Source organism: Fulmarus glacialis, unplaced genomic scaffold, assembly GCF_000690835.1.
Source record: "Fulmarus glacialis isolate BGI_N327 unplaced genomic scaffold, ASM69083v1 scaffold184, whole genome shotgun sequence".
Lineage (NCBI taxonomy): Eukaryota > Metazoa > Chordata > Aves > Procellariiformes > Procellariidae > Fulmarus > Fulmarus glacialis.
This window is the reverse complement of record NW_009209718.1, coordinates 839-14621: the sequence shown is the minus strand read 5'-3', so window position 1 is coordinate 14621 and position 13783 is coordinate 839. Positions and strand designations below refer to the sequence as shown.

Sequence of the window (13783 nt, the reverse complement as noted above, 5' to 3'; positions counted from 1 at the left end):
GAAAGGATGGGGAAGTCCGGTGTGTACCTCAAGGGGATTTGATTTTGGGTGAAAATAACCAATGAACTGAATTGTTTGATGTTAACTGCTATATAATACACTTCTGTGGTTGCTGTATGTCATATCAACGGTATTGCAGTAAGAATCATCCAGATTAATGAAGGATGAACTCTGATGAAACCGAGCAAAGTGCAACAATGATAGAACTGGACAAGTGCAGCAGTGATGGAATCAGAATTGGCTTCAGCATGCAAAAATCCAACACCACACACCATCTCTCCTCCCTGAAAGACTGGGGGCAGATGGAGGCCAAACTTGTGGACTAAATGAACTCAACGGACATTTTAGAGGGATGGCCCATAGACTAAGGGAATGATATCTGTGTGTATATATCAAAAGTCAGGAAAAGTAGTGGTGATTAATTGGAATATATTGGAAAATGTGAGACCTGGGTATGACATAGATGGTATAGAATAAAGGGTTGATACTATCCTGGTTTTGGCTGGGATAGAGTTAATTTTCTTCCTAGTAGCTGATATAGTGCTGTGTTTTGGATTTAGTATGAGAAGAATGTTGATAATACACTGATGTTTTTAGTTGTTGCTAAGTAGTGTTTACCACAGTCAAGGACTTTTCAGCTTCCCATGCTCAGCCAGGGGCACAAGAAGCTGGGAGGAAGCATAGCCAGGACAGCTAATCTAACTGGCCAATGGGGTATTTCATACCATATGACATCATGCTCAGTATATAAACTGTGTGTGGGGCTGGGGAGGAGCGATCACTGCTGAGGGACTGGCTGGGCATTGCTTGGCAGGTGATGAGCAATTGCATCGCGCATCACTTGTTTTCTATATTCTATTATTATTATTACTACTACTACTATTTTACTTTATTTTATTTCAGTTATTAAACTGTCTTTATCTCAACCCAGCAGTTTTCTCGCTTTTACCCTCCCGATTCTCTCCCCCATCCCACCGGGGAGGGGGGAGTGAAACAGTGGCTGTGTGGTGGTTAGTTGCTGGCTAGGGTAAAACCACAATACCATCAAACACCAAGACGCCCCAGTGAGTGCCCTGCTGCTGGTAGGTTTCTGCAGGGCATAGCTGAGTGTACACAGGTTGGGGTGGGAAAAGACAGAGAAACAGCTACATGGACAAACAGCTCGAGGCAGTTGGAGATGCATCAGGGGAGGTGCGTGTCTCCTTTTCTCATGGATGACAGAGCGGCCTAGAGTGACTGGCCAGGAATGTTGATGTTGGGAGAATGTGCACAGCTGGGTAACGGCTCTCCAAAGTGTTTCTCTGCCTCTTTGCCTTATTCAGCATGAGCATCATGGTATTTCCCCATGTTTCTACATCTGTCCATGCTGCTGTTTTTGCTATTGTTTGCACGCTATCTAGGGATGGGAGTTTCAGCTGCAGTTCAAACACTGATCCTGAACATCCTTCCACAGATGTGTCTCCATGGGAATTAAGTGTCCCTGCCCCACTCTGACTTCTGGGACCACAGGAATTCAGTGCGTGGGGTTGGGGAATGTCCCTTCAGAAAAACTCATCTTCAGCTGTCTCCCTGTCTTCTGACCTGTGCTCATTGGGGCAGTGTAGTCGACGGAGTTTGGGAAATAAGTGTACTCTCTCTGAAAGCCATAACACTTCAGGAAGCTTGAGTGCTTCCCTGCCAGGGTCATGAGAAGCTGTTCTCCACAAGGACACAGCTCTCCCACAGCATCTTTGTGATATCTAGGAGCCTGACAGTGCAGCCATTGTGATACTGAGACCATAGAAATGCTGCTGGGCTTTTTCCAGCATGGGTATGTGAGCATATGAAACGAGCCTTGCATGCCCGGGATTAGAGAGGTGTTGAGACTTCACTCTGGTAAGGACACAACACCCCAGAGTGCTTGGTCTGGTCACCTGCATGAGGAACCACAACCTCTGTGTCACTCTATGCATGCTCTGAGCTGAGAACAAGAGAGAGAGAAGTTTGGAGATCTGCACTTTGGATCTGGAAACCCCTGCTCTGTACAGTTCCTTTCTCAGAGTAACTTCTGAGTGCGATCATCCTCCAGCTCAGAAAGGCAGGACGGGGTAGCTGGGAACAAGACATGGAGTGACCAGCTCCCCTGACTCAGAACTAAGACACCAGGAACACTTTTGTCTTTCAGGACTCACTAGTGTTCATGCTGAGAGCAATCCAAAAGCTGAGGATTTCTACCCCTGCAGTGAATGTGCCCCCAATGTGACAAGGGCATCTAAAAATGAAGGAATCGTATTGCTAAGCCCTTGTTCTACAGCCCATCCTCTGGAGCACAGAGCAGGAAGATGCTGCGCAGCCTTCCTCCATGATGGGTGCCTGTCACGTGAGGAAGGATGTGAACATAGTGAAAGTCTGATTCAGACCCAGTCACCTGTGTTCAGAACGGTAAAACCAGAAAAGGTAAATCCCTCCCAGGGCACTTTTCCTGAGGCAAGTGGCCCAATTGCTAATGTAATTTCTCCCTGCAGGACATGGAGACTGTTGCCACAAGGTCACTGCATCCAGGCTCCTGCACTCAGCCCAGGGGGTCCCTCCTCAGTGACTCCCTCGATCTACAGGGCTTTTGCCACTTGTGTTTACCAGCTGCTTTTGGGCAAGTCTGACTACTGGGGAGCCCATTGGGCTGAGACCCCTACTCTTCATGGCACACTGAGCCAGAAGAAATCAGAACTGAATGGAGGCAGAAGCATGAAGGTCCTCTTGAGACAGAGGGAGGCAATGTGGGAGGTTTCACTGAGAAACAGAACAGATTTTCCTCAGAGAAGCCTGCCCTGACATGTCCATCTCTTTTCCTCCTTCAACAGCACCCGAGTCCCCGAAGGACCAAATGTCCAATGCCAGCTCTATCACTGAGTTCCTCCTCCTGGCATTCGCAGACACTCAGGAGCTGCAGCTTTTGCACTTCTGGCTCTTCCTGGGCATCTACCTGGCTGTCCTCCTGGGCAACGAGCTCATCAATCACTGCCTCAGCCTGCGACCACCACCTCCACACCCCCATGTACTTCTTCTTCCTCAACCTCTCCCTCATCGACCTGGGCTCCATCTTCACCACTTTCCCCAAATCCATGGCCAGTTCCCTTTTGGATACCAGGGCCACTTCCTATGCAGGATGTGCTGCCCAGATCTTTCTGTTTGTCTGTTTGATGTCCTCAGAGTTTTATCTCCTCACCGTCATGGCTTACGACCGCTTCACTGCTATCTGCAAAACCCTGCACTATGGGACCCTCCTGAGCAGAGGAGCTTGTTTCAAAGTGGCAGCAGTTGCCTGGGGCAGTAGTTTTCTCAATGCTCTGCTCACACTGACAATAATTTTCATTACCGCTCTGCCAAGGCAATACTGTAGACCAGTTCTTCTGTGAAGTCCCCCAGATCCTCAAGCTCTCCTGCTCACACTCGTACCTCAGGGAAGTTGGGGTCTTTGTGGTTAGTCTGTGTTTAGCATTTGGGTGTCTTCTTTTAATTCTTTTCTCCTAAGTGCAGATCTTCAGGGCCATGCTGAGGATCCCCTCTGAGCAGGGACAGCACAAAGCCTTTTCCAGGTTCCTCCCTCACCTGGCTGTGATCTCCCTGTTTGTCAGCAAACTGCTAAGCATGTTTGCTTAGCCCCCCTCCATCCCCTTCCCATCCCTGGATCTGGTGATGGCTGTTCTGTACTCGGTTGTGCCTCCACCAGTGAACTCCTTCATCTACAGGATGAGGAACCAGGAGCTCAAGGATGCCCTGAGGAAACTGATTTTATTAACACCTTTTTAGTAGTGATAAGCTTCCCATCTCTTTCCAGAAATGTCTCCCATACCAGTCTTGACCTTTTGTTGTTGTTGTTGTTGTTGTTGTTGTTATTATTATCATCTTTATAATTTCTTTTTAGAATGTGACTACAGAAATGTTTGGATTCTTCCCACTTCTACTGAGGCATGAACTTCATCTCTGTCACCTGGAGTCTGTATGAAGGTGTCAAACACTGGGTCAGAGCTGAATCCCTCACAGCATTTCTGTTACAAAATGGGATCTCCTCTGCGCCATGGGCTTGTCTTCCAATGCTGGTGCCAGGAGTAGGCATGAGCGATTGCATCCCCAGGAGGACGTTGCTCAGGATTCTGCATGGCTGCAGGAGCAAAAACGTGTCAGTCACATTGTTATCTGTTGGCAACTGAGGACTGGATTTCAAACTCACCCATCAGTATCTAGTTACAGTGGAGGCAATGACTGGTCACTGAGTTTGATACTTGGGGCTGTGCCATATTGGACTTGGCAGATGATGTCATTCTTGAAGGGAAACTGGAGCTGCCTGGAAAGCCCAAGAGTTCTCCAGGGACAGCGTGTGACTGGGGTAGGCAGTGACTGGAGCCCCACAAATTGAGAGAGCACCAAAGGTGGAGTCACCCAAAGGTAAAGTGCTGAACTGAGGTATCCACAGGGAAAGGAGGACTCTCCAATCCCAGAGGAGGCAGCAGGGACCCAGCAGCATGGGGAAGGTAGGCCGGAGAGTGATTAATATCACCCTTAGGCAGTAGAGGCCCACTCACCCATAGTGTTAATGCACAAAGCTTGCCCTAGGCAGCACAGCTGGGGCACTGGATGACTGATGCCTCTGTGGTTGGTTGGGCTTCAGGTTTGGGATGGACGCCAGACTGATGTTAGGAGTGCCAGGAATTTTGTGGGCTTCCAGTGCAAATGTGATCATAGTAAAGGCCAGACACATGAAACTGCAAAGGCTGAGGGTGGAAAAAGAAGTGTGGAGCTTATGAAAGACACTTCTCCTTTCCCATAGGGAAGAGAAGTCCCAGGGGATTCAGAGTCTGTGCTAGTTCCCTAGATCTCTTACTTTACTCCTGCAAGAGCATGACTGTTTTTGTCAATGGGAGGAGACCACAGGCAGAGTGGAAGAAGATTTGAATACCTCCAAGGATAGGGATGGCAACCTGGTACAGTGCACAGTGAAAAGATTTCTCCATAGGGTGACTGGTGATAACACCAGTCTGAATGACCCTTCTTTCAGCTTTTCAGACTGTCCCTCATCCTTCAACTATGCACCATAGTGAAGATTTTAGCATCTTATTAATCACCTGATAGGTACTGGGAAGCTGCTATGAAGTGTCCTGATGTATTATTCTCTTTTCCAGGCTGAACAAACTCACTCCCTCAGTTGCTCCAGCCTGCCCCCACCCTAACCATCTAATAGGTCTCCGCTGAACTTGGTCCAGCTGATCAATGTCTTTCCTTCATTGGGACCGGGGACGGGGGATGGGGGAGCAAAGCTGGACACAGTATTGTATAGGTGGTCTAACAAGTATTGAGGAGAGAGGGGTAAGCTCTTTCCCCGATCTTCTGGCTATGCTCCTGTTCATACAGCCCAGGATGCTTTTGGCTTTCTTGACTGACAGCGCTCATGTGCAGCTTGCCATCCACCAAGACCCCCAGGTCTTTCTGCAGAGCTGCTCCCCAACCTGTACTGTTGCCTGTGTCAGTCCGCCCCAGGGGCAGGAACTGGCATTTCTGTTTTCTTCAATTCAGCACATTTCTGGGGTAGCACTCCCCCAACCTGTTGAGGTCCCTTGGGGTGGCAGCTGTCAAGTGTTTACGTTGCCCACCCTCCCCCAGTTTTGTGTCATCTGCAAATTCAACAAGACTGTGCTCCGTAAGCTCTTCCAGGTCATTAATAAACCTGTTGAGAAGGACGCCTCCCAGGACACACTCTTGCAGTACTCCACTTGCTATTGGCCTCCAGGCAGAGTGTTACCTGTTCAGGATGACCCTCTGTGGTCTCTCAATAGCTGTGGATGAAACCCCATAGATTAGTATGGGTCAAGTTCTCTCAAGTGGTGACTTAATCCTTGTGCACTGCTGAGATTTCTTCTCCTTGTGAAAATTAGAAAGAATTTAAATGTATTTCATAAGAGGAGACAGTTGGACATGAAACTGAGAAGAAAATTACCTTGTCCAAAAGGCTGGAACTTCCAGGAAGCTTCCAGTTTTAAGGAAGAATGGCCACCAACTGAAACCATGAGGCATAGTTATTGTCTGCTCTACTAGCCTAGCCTCTCTGGAGCTCCTTTTTAGTATAGGGGAATGGAGAAGAGGAATTTTTTCCTTTCGCCATCTCCTCCAGCCAGTGTCACAGTGGTGCATGAAGAGAGGACAAGAGATTTACACAAGAAAACTTTCCACAGGAGATAAAGGAAATATTTTTCCTCATGATGACAGTCAAGCACAGGAAGTGGCTACCAAGAGATATAATCCACTGTCCATTCTTGGAGGTTTTCAAGTCCCAGATTGGATCAAGCCCTGAGTGACTGGCTCCGGCCACATATTCTGTGAGCAGGAGGGTGGGCTGGAGTCCTCTTGACAGCCTGCCCTTTGACCAACATTGGCATGTAGGCAAGATGCCACACACGTCATCTGAAATGACACGTAAGGTACACTACTGCCGTGTAAGGCATGATTCTTTCAAATCACACTACCTTTGGTGGAGCCAAGGCGTGGCATGACTCTTGCCCACATTCAAAAGGCATTTGCATGATTGGCTGTTGCTGCCAGATGAGCCAGATGCTAAGTGTCCCTGATAGTCCACTGGAGCCATGGCATCACTTACAATCCTGTGTTTGCTTTCGGTGATCGGGTGAGTCACTATGTGTGTGTGTTATTGCTCATTTTTCTTACTGCCTAAATAAAGTTTGATTTATAACCTGTTGTCAGACTCGCTTTAGTGTTTGAACCACACCTCCTGATATACAGCAAATGTATCACAAAGCCTGCTGAGGAGAGAAAAGGTGGTGCCCCTCTTTCCCATTTTCACAGAATTACGGAGTCACAGAATGGTTGCAGTTGGAAGAGTTCATCTGGTCCAACTCCCTTGCTCAAGCAGGGTGACCTAGAGCTGGTGGTCCAGGACCATGTCCAGATGATTTCTGAATATCTCCAGGAAGGGAGACTCCACAACCTCTCTGGGCAATCTGTGCCAGTGCTCGTGGCACTGTATGTGTGCCTTATCAAAAAGTGTTCCGTTACGTTCAGAGGGAGCCTCCTGTGTTTCAGTTTGTGCCCATTGCTTCTGGTCCTGTCACTGGGTACCACTGAAAAGAGCTTGACTCAGTCTTACTTGCACCCTCCTTTTGTACTTCTCTGAGCCTTCTCTTCTCTAGGCTAAACCATCCCAGCTCTCTCAGCTCCTCATAGGAGAGACGCTCCAGTCCCTTAATCCAGTGTGTCCATGTCTCTCTCACACTGGGGAGCCCAGCACTGGACACAGTACTCCAGGTGTGGAGTAATTTGCAGTGTACACCAGGGGTCTATACTGGGTTCAGTCCTGTTTAACATTTTCATTAACGATCTGGATGGTTGGGCAGAGTATACCCTCAGCAAGTTTGCTGATGATACAAGACTGGGAGGAGCAGCTGATATGCCAGAGGGCCATGCTACCATCCAGAAGGACCTGGACAGGCTGGAGAAATGACCTGACAGGAACCTTCATGAAGTTCAACAAGGGGAAGTGCAAATTCCTGCCCCTGGGAGGAACAACCCCATGCAGCAATATATGCGATGGTGAACAGTTGGCTGAAGGGTTGGGCTCAAAGAGTTGTAGTAAATGGAGTAATACCTGGCTGGCAGCCAGTCACTAGTGGTGTTCCCCAGGGCTTAATTTTAGGGCTAGTTCTCTTCATTGGCTTTATCAATGACCTAGACATGTGAGCAGAGTGCATACTGAGTAAGTTCACCAACAATACTGAAATAGGAAGAGCCATTGATTCTCTTGATGGTAGAGAGGCCTTATAGAGAGATCTTGATAGATTAGAGGCAATCACCAGCCAAATGACATTCAACAAGGGTAAATGCTGGATTCTGCACCCGGGCTGGTATAATACTAGAGGTACATATAGATTGGGGGACACCACGCTGGTGTGCAGCCCTGTAGAAAGGGATCTGGTTGGTTTTGATTGATGGTAAGCTCAATATGAGTCAACAATGTGCTCCAGTGGCCAAAAGGGCAAACCATGTCCTGGAGTGCATTAAGCACAGTATAGCTAACCAGTTGAAAGAAGTGATTGGCCCGCTATACTCAGCATTGATGTGGCTTCGCCTCAAGTACTGTTTGCAGTTTTGGGCTCTACAATATAAGAAGGATATAAAAATATTAGAATGTGTCCAAAGGAGGGCAACAGAGATGGTGAAAGGAATAGAGGGCATGACTTATGAGGAGCAGGTGAGAATAGCAAGTTTGTTCAGCTTAGAAAGGAGGAGACTGAGGGGTGTCCTCACTGCTGTCTACAACTTCCTCATGAGGGACATAGAGAGAGAGGAGCTGATTTCTTCTCTCTGGTGTCTGGTGACACAGAGGGAGTAGCTTAACGCTGCATCAGGGAAAGTTCAGATTGGATATTATGAAAAAGTTCTTCACTGAGAGTGTGGTCAAGCACTGGAACAAGCTCCCCAGGGAAGTGGTCATGGCCCCAAGCCTGTTCGTGTTCAAGAAGTGTTTGGACAATTCTCTTAGATAGATGGTTTAAACTTTAGGTTGCCCTGTGCGGAGTCAGGAGTTGAACTCGATGATCCTCATGAGTTCCTTGCAACTCAGGATAGTCTATGACTTTATGATACTTTTATAAGATTTGGGATATAGCCACAAAACCAATCCCTCCAAAAACACCTGAGCCTGACTGTCCCTTCCCACAGGGTGGGCAAAGGCTAGCAGCAGAGGGTGCCACAAGCCCGCTGAGTTCAAGGCAGATGGAGACTTTGTCTGCAGCGGGAAATGGTATCAGGACAAGAATTTCTTCCTTGCTCAGTCTCTGCAAGGAATAAATAACTAAAAGTGCCTGATTGATCCTAGTTATTGCTTAGGAAAAATCCTTGAGTCTTGAGTTCAGCACACATCCGTTACTGAGAATTGCCAATGGTATTTTTGACATGCTTAAGAGAAATAGATCAGCTCTTAATTATGCCCATTGCAACCAATTAATAATGCCTCTCACTGAGTGTGGACGTAGCAGTCCTTGGGTGGATTAATGAATACGCACCACCCTCTCCATAAGAGCTGGTAGCTGCTGTTCCCTTGCCCAAAGGGACAGGAGGGCTAGGTCTCAGAGAGTCTGCTGATGCCTCCAGCCACAAGTACACAAAGGGCTGCAAGCCTGCTCCACACCTGACTATCCTTCTGGCCAGTGCAGGTATAGTTTCTGGCTCATTTTTCCCCTGCCTCCACAGATTTCTTTTCTGCATCCTTATTTTCCAGTGCTGGGGACTAGAGGGGAGGAGAGGGAGAGGTCCTGTAGCAGGACCCTGGCCTCAGCCCTGCCATCCTGGCATGCATCAGCCCTTGCAGAAGGAAGAAGGTCTGAGTCTGATTCATAGAAGACCCCTTTGCATCACTGCCCTTTGTGTGAGGAAGAAAACGTGCCATCCCAGGACAAACGGCTCCCTCGTTCCTGGGGAGAGCTAAGACTCTTCCCCACGTGTCTCCTCTTGGAAACTACTGCAGCACCGGCAGTTGTTCACACATGCTCCCTTTGCTGGAATAACCCCTCCTCAGGATCAAGGATTTCCATGGGTTTGCAGTGGGAGTTAACTGTGCTGCTCAAACCCTATTTTACCTGCTTTTCTTCTCCATCAACTCAGCATAGCATTGCCAGTGGCTCCAGCGCTTCAGCTTATACAGCTCTGCACATGTCACTGAGAGCTGACACTCTCCTTGTATGAGTGAGAGGCTCTGAAATGGTGTTTCCTCTCTTGCAGGTCACAGGAGGTCTTTCAGCCACTTTCCCAAAATCACAGCTTACAAGAAAGTCTTTGCAGACCCTCCTCCACCCCTCCATCTCCAGCCTGTAACTTTCCTGCCCTTGCAGTGATTGCCTGCAGCGCGCTTGCACGTAGGTAGGTGATGCCACTTTCTCCACTGTGAAGATGAGAAACGGAACTTCCCCAAAGGGGACAGTGCTTTCTAGGTGAGCTCCAGCCACTGTGCCATCACAGCTCCCCAGATCACATGAAAGAAGGAGCCATGTGTCCTTGAGCCACCCATGTGCTCTCAGGAGCTGCAGGAAGGCCAGGAGCTGCCCACGGCACCCACCAGCCATTGTGTGTCCCAAGCCAATGCACAACACCATCGTTGCCCCGGGAGGACAACCAACACTGTGAGCACAGAGGCCAGGAAAGGGTTTTTGTGAGGGGTGCTCAAGTAAATTCTCTTTGTCACAGCAGCAGGCCACCTTGTACTTTCTGTGACCCGGGTGCTGTTTTTCTTACTGCCTGACATCCAGAGAAAACCTTTAGTTTCCATGGGGAACAACAACCAAACCCTGGCCACAGACTTCATCTTCCTGGGTTTCTCCAGTCTTGCAAAACTGCAGAAGCTGCTCCTTGTGGTGTTTTTGCTCCTGTACCCTTCCTTTTCTTGGGGTGCTCCCACTCCTTCCTCCTGGCAGCCATGGGCTACGACCGCTGTGTTGCCATCTGCCACCCCCTGCATTACAACAGCATCATGACTTGGCGAGCATGTGCTCAGCTGGTGGCTGCTTCTGCTCTGAGCGGCTTGCTGCTTGCCCAGGTGGTTACCCCCTTGATATTTTGCCTGCCCTTCCAGGCATCCAGGAAACTCAACCATTTCTTCTGTGAAATCTCCCCAGTCCTCCGAGTGGCCGCTGTGTTGCCATCTGCCACCCCCTGCATTACAACAGCATCATGACTTGGCGAGCATGTGCTCAGCTGGTGGCTGCTTCTGCTCTGAGCGGCTTGCTGCTTGCCCAGGTGGTTACCCCCTTGATATTTTGCCTGCCCTTCCAGGCATCCAGGAAACTCAACCATTTCTTCTGTGAAATCTCCCCAGTCCTCCGAGTGGCCTTTACTCACACAACCTTCAGGAAGGCCATTATCTTCACACTGGGTATCTCTGTCCTTACGATCCCACTGATGCTGATCCTCATTTCATACCTCTTCATTGTCTTGGCCATCTTGCAGATCCCTTCAGCCACAGGGAGGCACAAAGCCTTCTCCACCTGCAGTGCTCACCTGATAGTAGTGGTTATTCATTATGGCTGTGCCTCCTTCATCTACTTGAGACCCAACTCCAACTCATCAGATCAGGATGCATTGATTTCTGTCGCTTATACCATCCTCACTCCCCTGCTCAACCCTATGATTTACAGCCTAAGGAACAAGGATGTCAAAGTGGCTCTTCAAAAAGCAATCAGGAAAAACATACTATCTCAGAAAGTTTTCCAGTGAAGAGGTTAAGATGAGCTGCTTCCTGACTGGGTATTTTCAGCCAACATCTTTCACTTCCAAAAAAACATCACCCCTTTTCCATACATCCTCTTTTGCTCACAGAGAAGCTTTCAGGAATGACATGACAGCTCATCATGGCTGCTAAGAACCTGACATTAAAAATCAACAAATTCTAATCCCAGTGAGACTGGAAACATGAACAGTGAAATGTAATTTTTTTAAAATTTGGAAACCCAAATTTTCACTCCAGTGATAGTAGTTTCTTAGGTACAACTTTTTCATATGAGCCATTTACTAAATAAAAAGCACGGATGTCGAAAAAATTTCACTGGGACAGTCCTGTTTTTTAGGGAGACGGCAAACTCAGGACCATGTTTTTATTGTGTATCAAGATACCACTGAGCAATGACACCTGCTCATCTGCATGGTATTGTGGTGCCCATCAACAAAGCCTGCAAGGCAAGTGAACTACTTCAAATTGCATCTGCCATGGGCTACATTTAGCCACACAGCCATGAACCAAACCTCACATGATATGTTCTCTTGCTGACCTGTATGAAGCTGACCACAAACCTAAGACCTTAGACACTTGCAAAGCATGTGTCCACCAACTTCAGTGAGGACGCGAATGTCTATTGAGGTGGACCTACAGAATGGTTCTTCAGGAACAGTTTTCTTAGAAAAATGAATGAACAAGATATCCACAGGTGCATGTTTTACCTCCACAATAATGGTGTTTTCCCTAAATCAATGAAACCATCTGGGAAAGTGGAATTAGCAAAACTAGGAAGGGAAATATTTTCCAGAGAAAAAGACCCTGTGGTAGTGTTCTCCAGAAACATTAATTTTTAAAGTCATGCTCCATCATCTTTCAGAACTGTCATGCACAGTCAAGTGTTTCCCTCCCTTCACCCGCGAGATTGTCCAAGATGTGTCTCAGCACAGTCCTGTGCTGAGCTCCCTCTTCCCAACCCAGGGCGATGGGCAGCACACACGCAATGTCCAGCCCTGAGCCATCAATGATCTCCCCAACAGAGTTCTTGAGGACTAACAAAGGAAACAGACTTCATTTTCTGGACAGAGTGAAATGGTAGAAGGCAACAAACCAGAAAAACTAAAAGGCACCTGAAACTTTTCTATCTAGAGGTTTTTACCACATCAGAGATATAGTCACATTTCCTCCAAAACTTTGTATGTCACATTGCAATTTCTCTGGCTTTAACCTCACAGAATTTTCTCTCTGCAGAATAAAGAGACTTTTGGGGGTCAGTATTTCCTCCACACAGAGGAAATTTCTAATAATCTCTCTTCACTGTGAACATCAGTGCTCTTTCATTAAGCAGACTAGATCGAAGCTTTTTGGTGTTTCAGTATAAGGTATTTTCCTCTGCTCTGAGATAGTGTGTATTGCTCCTTTCCCACTCATTCTGTTTTTTTTAAGACACTCTGCAAAGTCTTGGATGCAGTATTTTTGTTTAGCTCCCACTGTTGCAGTCTTTATTTCTAGGGGGTTTCAAAATACCAGAGATAGTCAAGTTTCCTCCAAAGGTTCATATGTCACATTGCAATTTGTCTGGCTTTAATCTGGTGGAATTGCAGTTGTCCAGAGTAAAGAGCCCTTTTGGGGTCAGTGTTTTCCACACATAGAGGTATTCTTGTATGTAATCCAATTGTTTTGGTGTTAACATCAGTCCTCTTCCTTTTAAGCTGAATAGATCTAAACTCTTTGGTCTCAACATCCTCTGTAAAGTCTTGGCTGCAGCATTTCAGTTTAGGAATTATTCTGCTTTTGACAGCTACTCCCTGAGCTCTGATGACAGTTGGGTTATTTTGTTACATTATTTTCATTGCAAACGTGGACTATTTATTGTGGGGTGGGTGGGTCTAGAATCAGGATGTTCCAGAGTGATACTGCCCTGACCCCACACAGCAGGTAGGGGATGGAGCAGAGAATGGAAGAGGGGGTGCTGCAAGTCCAAAGGTCTCCTGGGTACTTTTAATAGCCTTTAGTGGAGTGCTTTACACATGACACTGGGTAAATCATTGAGTTGAGTCCATGTTAGTTCAAAAAAGGATTGTGGAAGGAAGAAACCTCTGCAAAAATGATCCAGGCAAGAGATGGTGAAGGAATCAGCATTTCATCTGCACAGTGAGAAGCTGACAGATTGCAGGAGGAAAATACTCTGGTTTTTGTTAATTGAAACTAAATCAGGCAAGTCCTTCACTTGCTTTATGTCCTTCTTCATTGTTTCCTGGTATGATGTTATTAATGATTTTAATAAAGCAGTTGCAGAGCAGTTCCCCAAAGAAGTCTGTTTTTTGCAAGGGCTGTTCACGGACCTCTCATGGTTGCCGGGCAGTGGCAGTGCCAGCGAGGGACAGGACTGGGGCTGCCTGTGCCACCCTGTGGTGTCCTGTCTGGGGTGCCACCATCATGGAGAAGAGTGGAGAAACTGAGGCTGGAAGGGCCTTCCCAAGCCCTGTTCAGAACTTCACCAGCTTCAAAAGCAGACCCAGTTCTCCAGGGCCT

The 13783-nt window shown here is 47.6% G+C and overlaps 1 protein-coding gene and 1 pseudogene across 1 annotated transcript; both read left to right on the top strand.

Annotated features, from left to right (window-relative positions):
• The first annotated feature begins 3032 nt into the window (after positions 1–3032).
• On the top strand, positions 3033–3789 carry LOC104076141 (annotated as a pseudogene).
• A 4408-nt stretch (positions 3790–8197) lies between these two features.
• LOC104076140 (olfactory receptor 10K2-like) lies at positions 8198–11253 on the top strand. Its single transcript, XM_009576905.1, has 3 exons — positions 8198–8236; positions 10364–10576; positions 10777–11253. The coding sequence occupies exons 1-3, from the start codon at positions 8198–8200 to the stop codon at positions 11251–11253; spliced, it is 729 nt and encodes a 242-aa protein (XP_009575200.1).
• The last annotated feature ends 2530 nt before the right edge of the window (positions 11254–13783 follow it).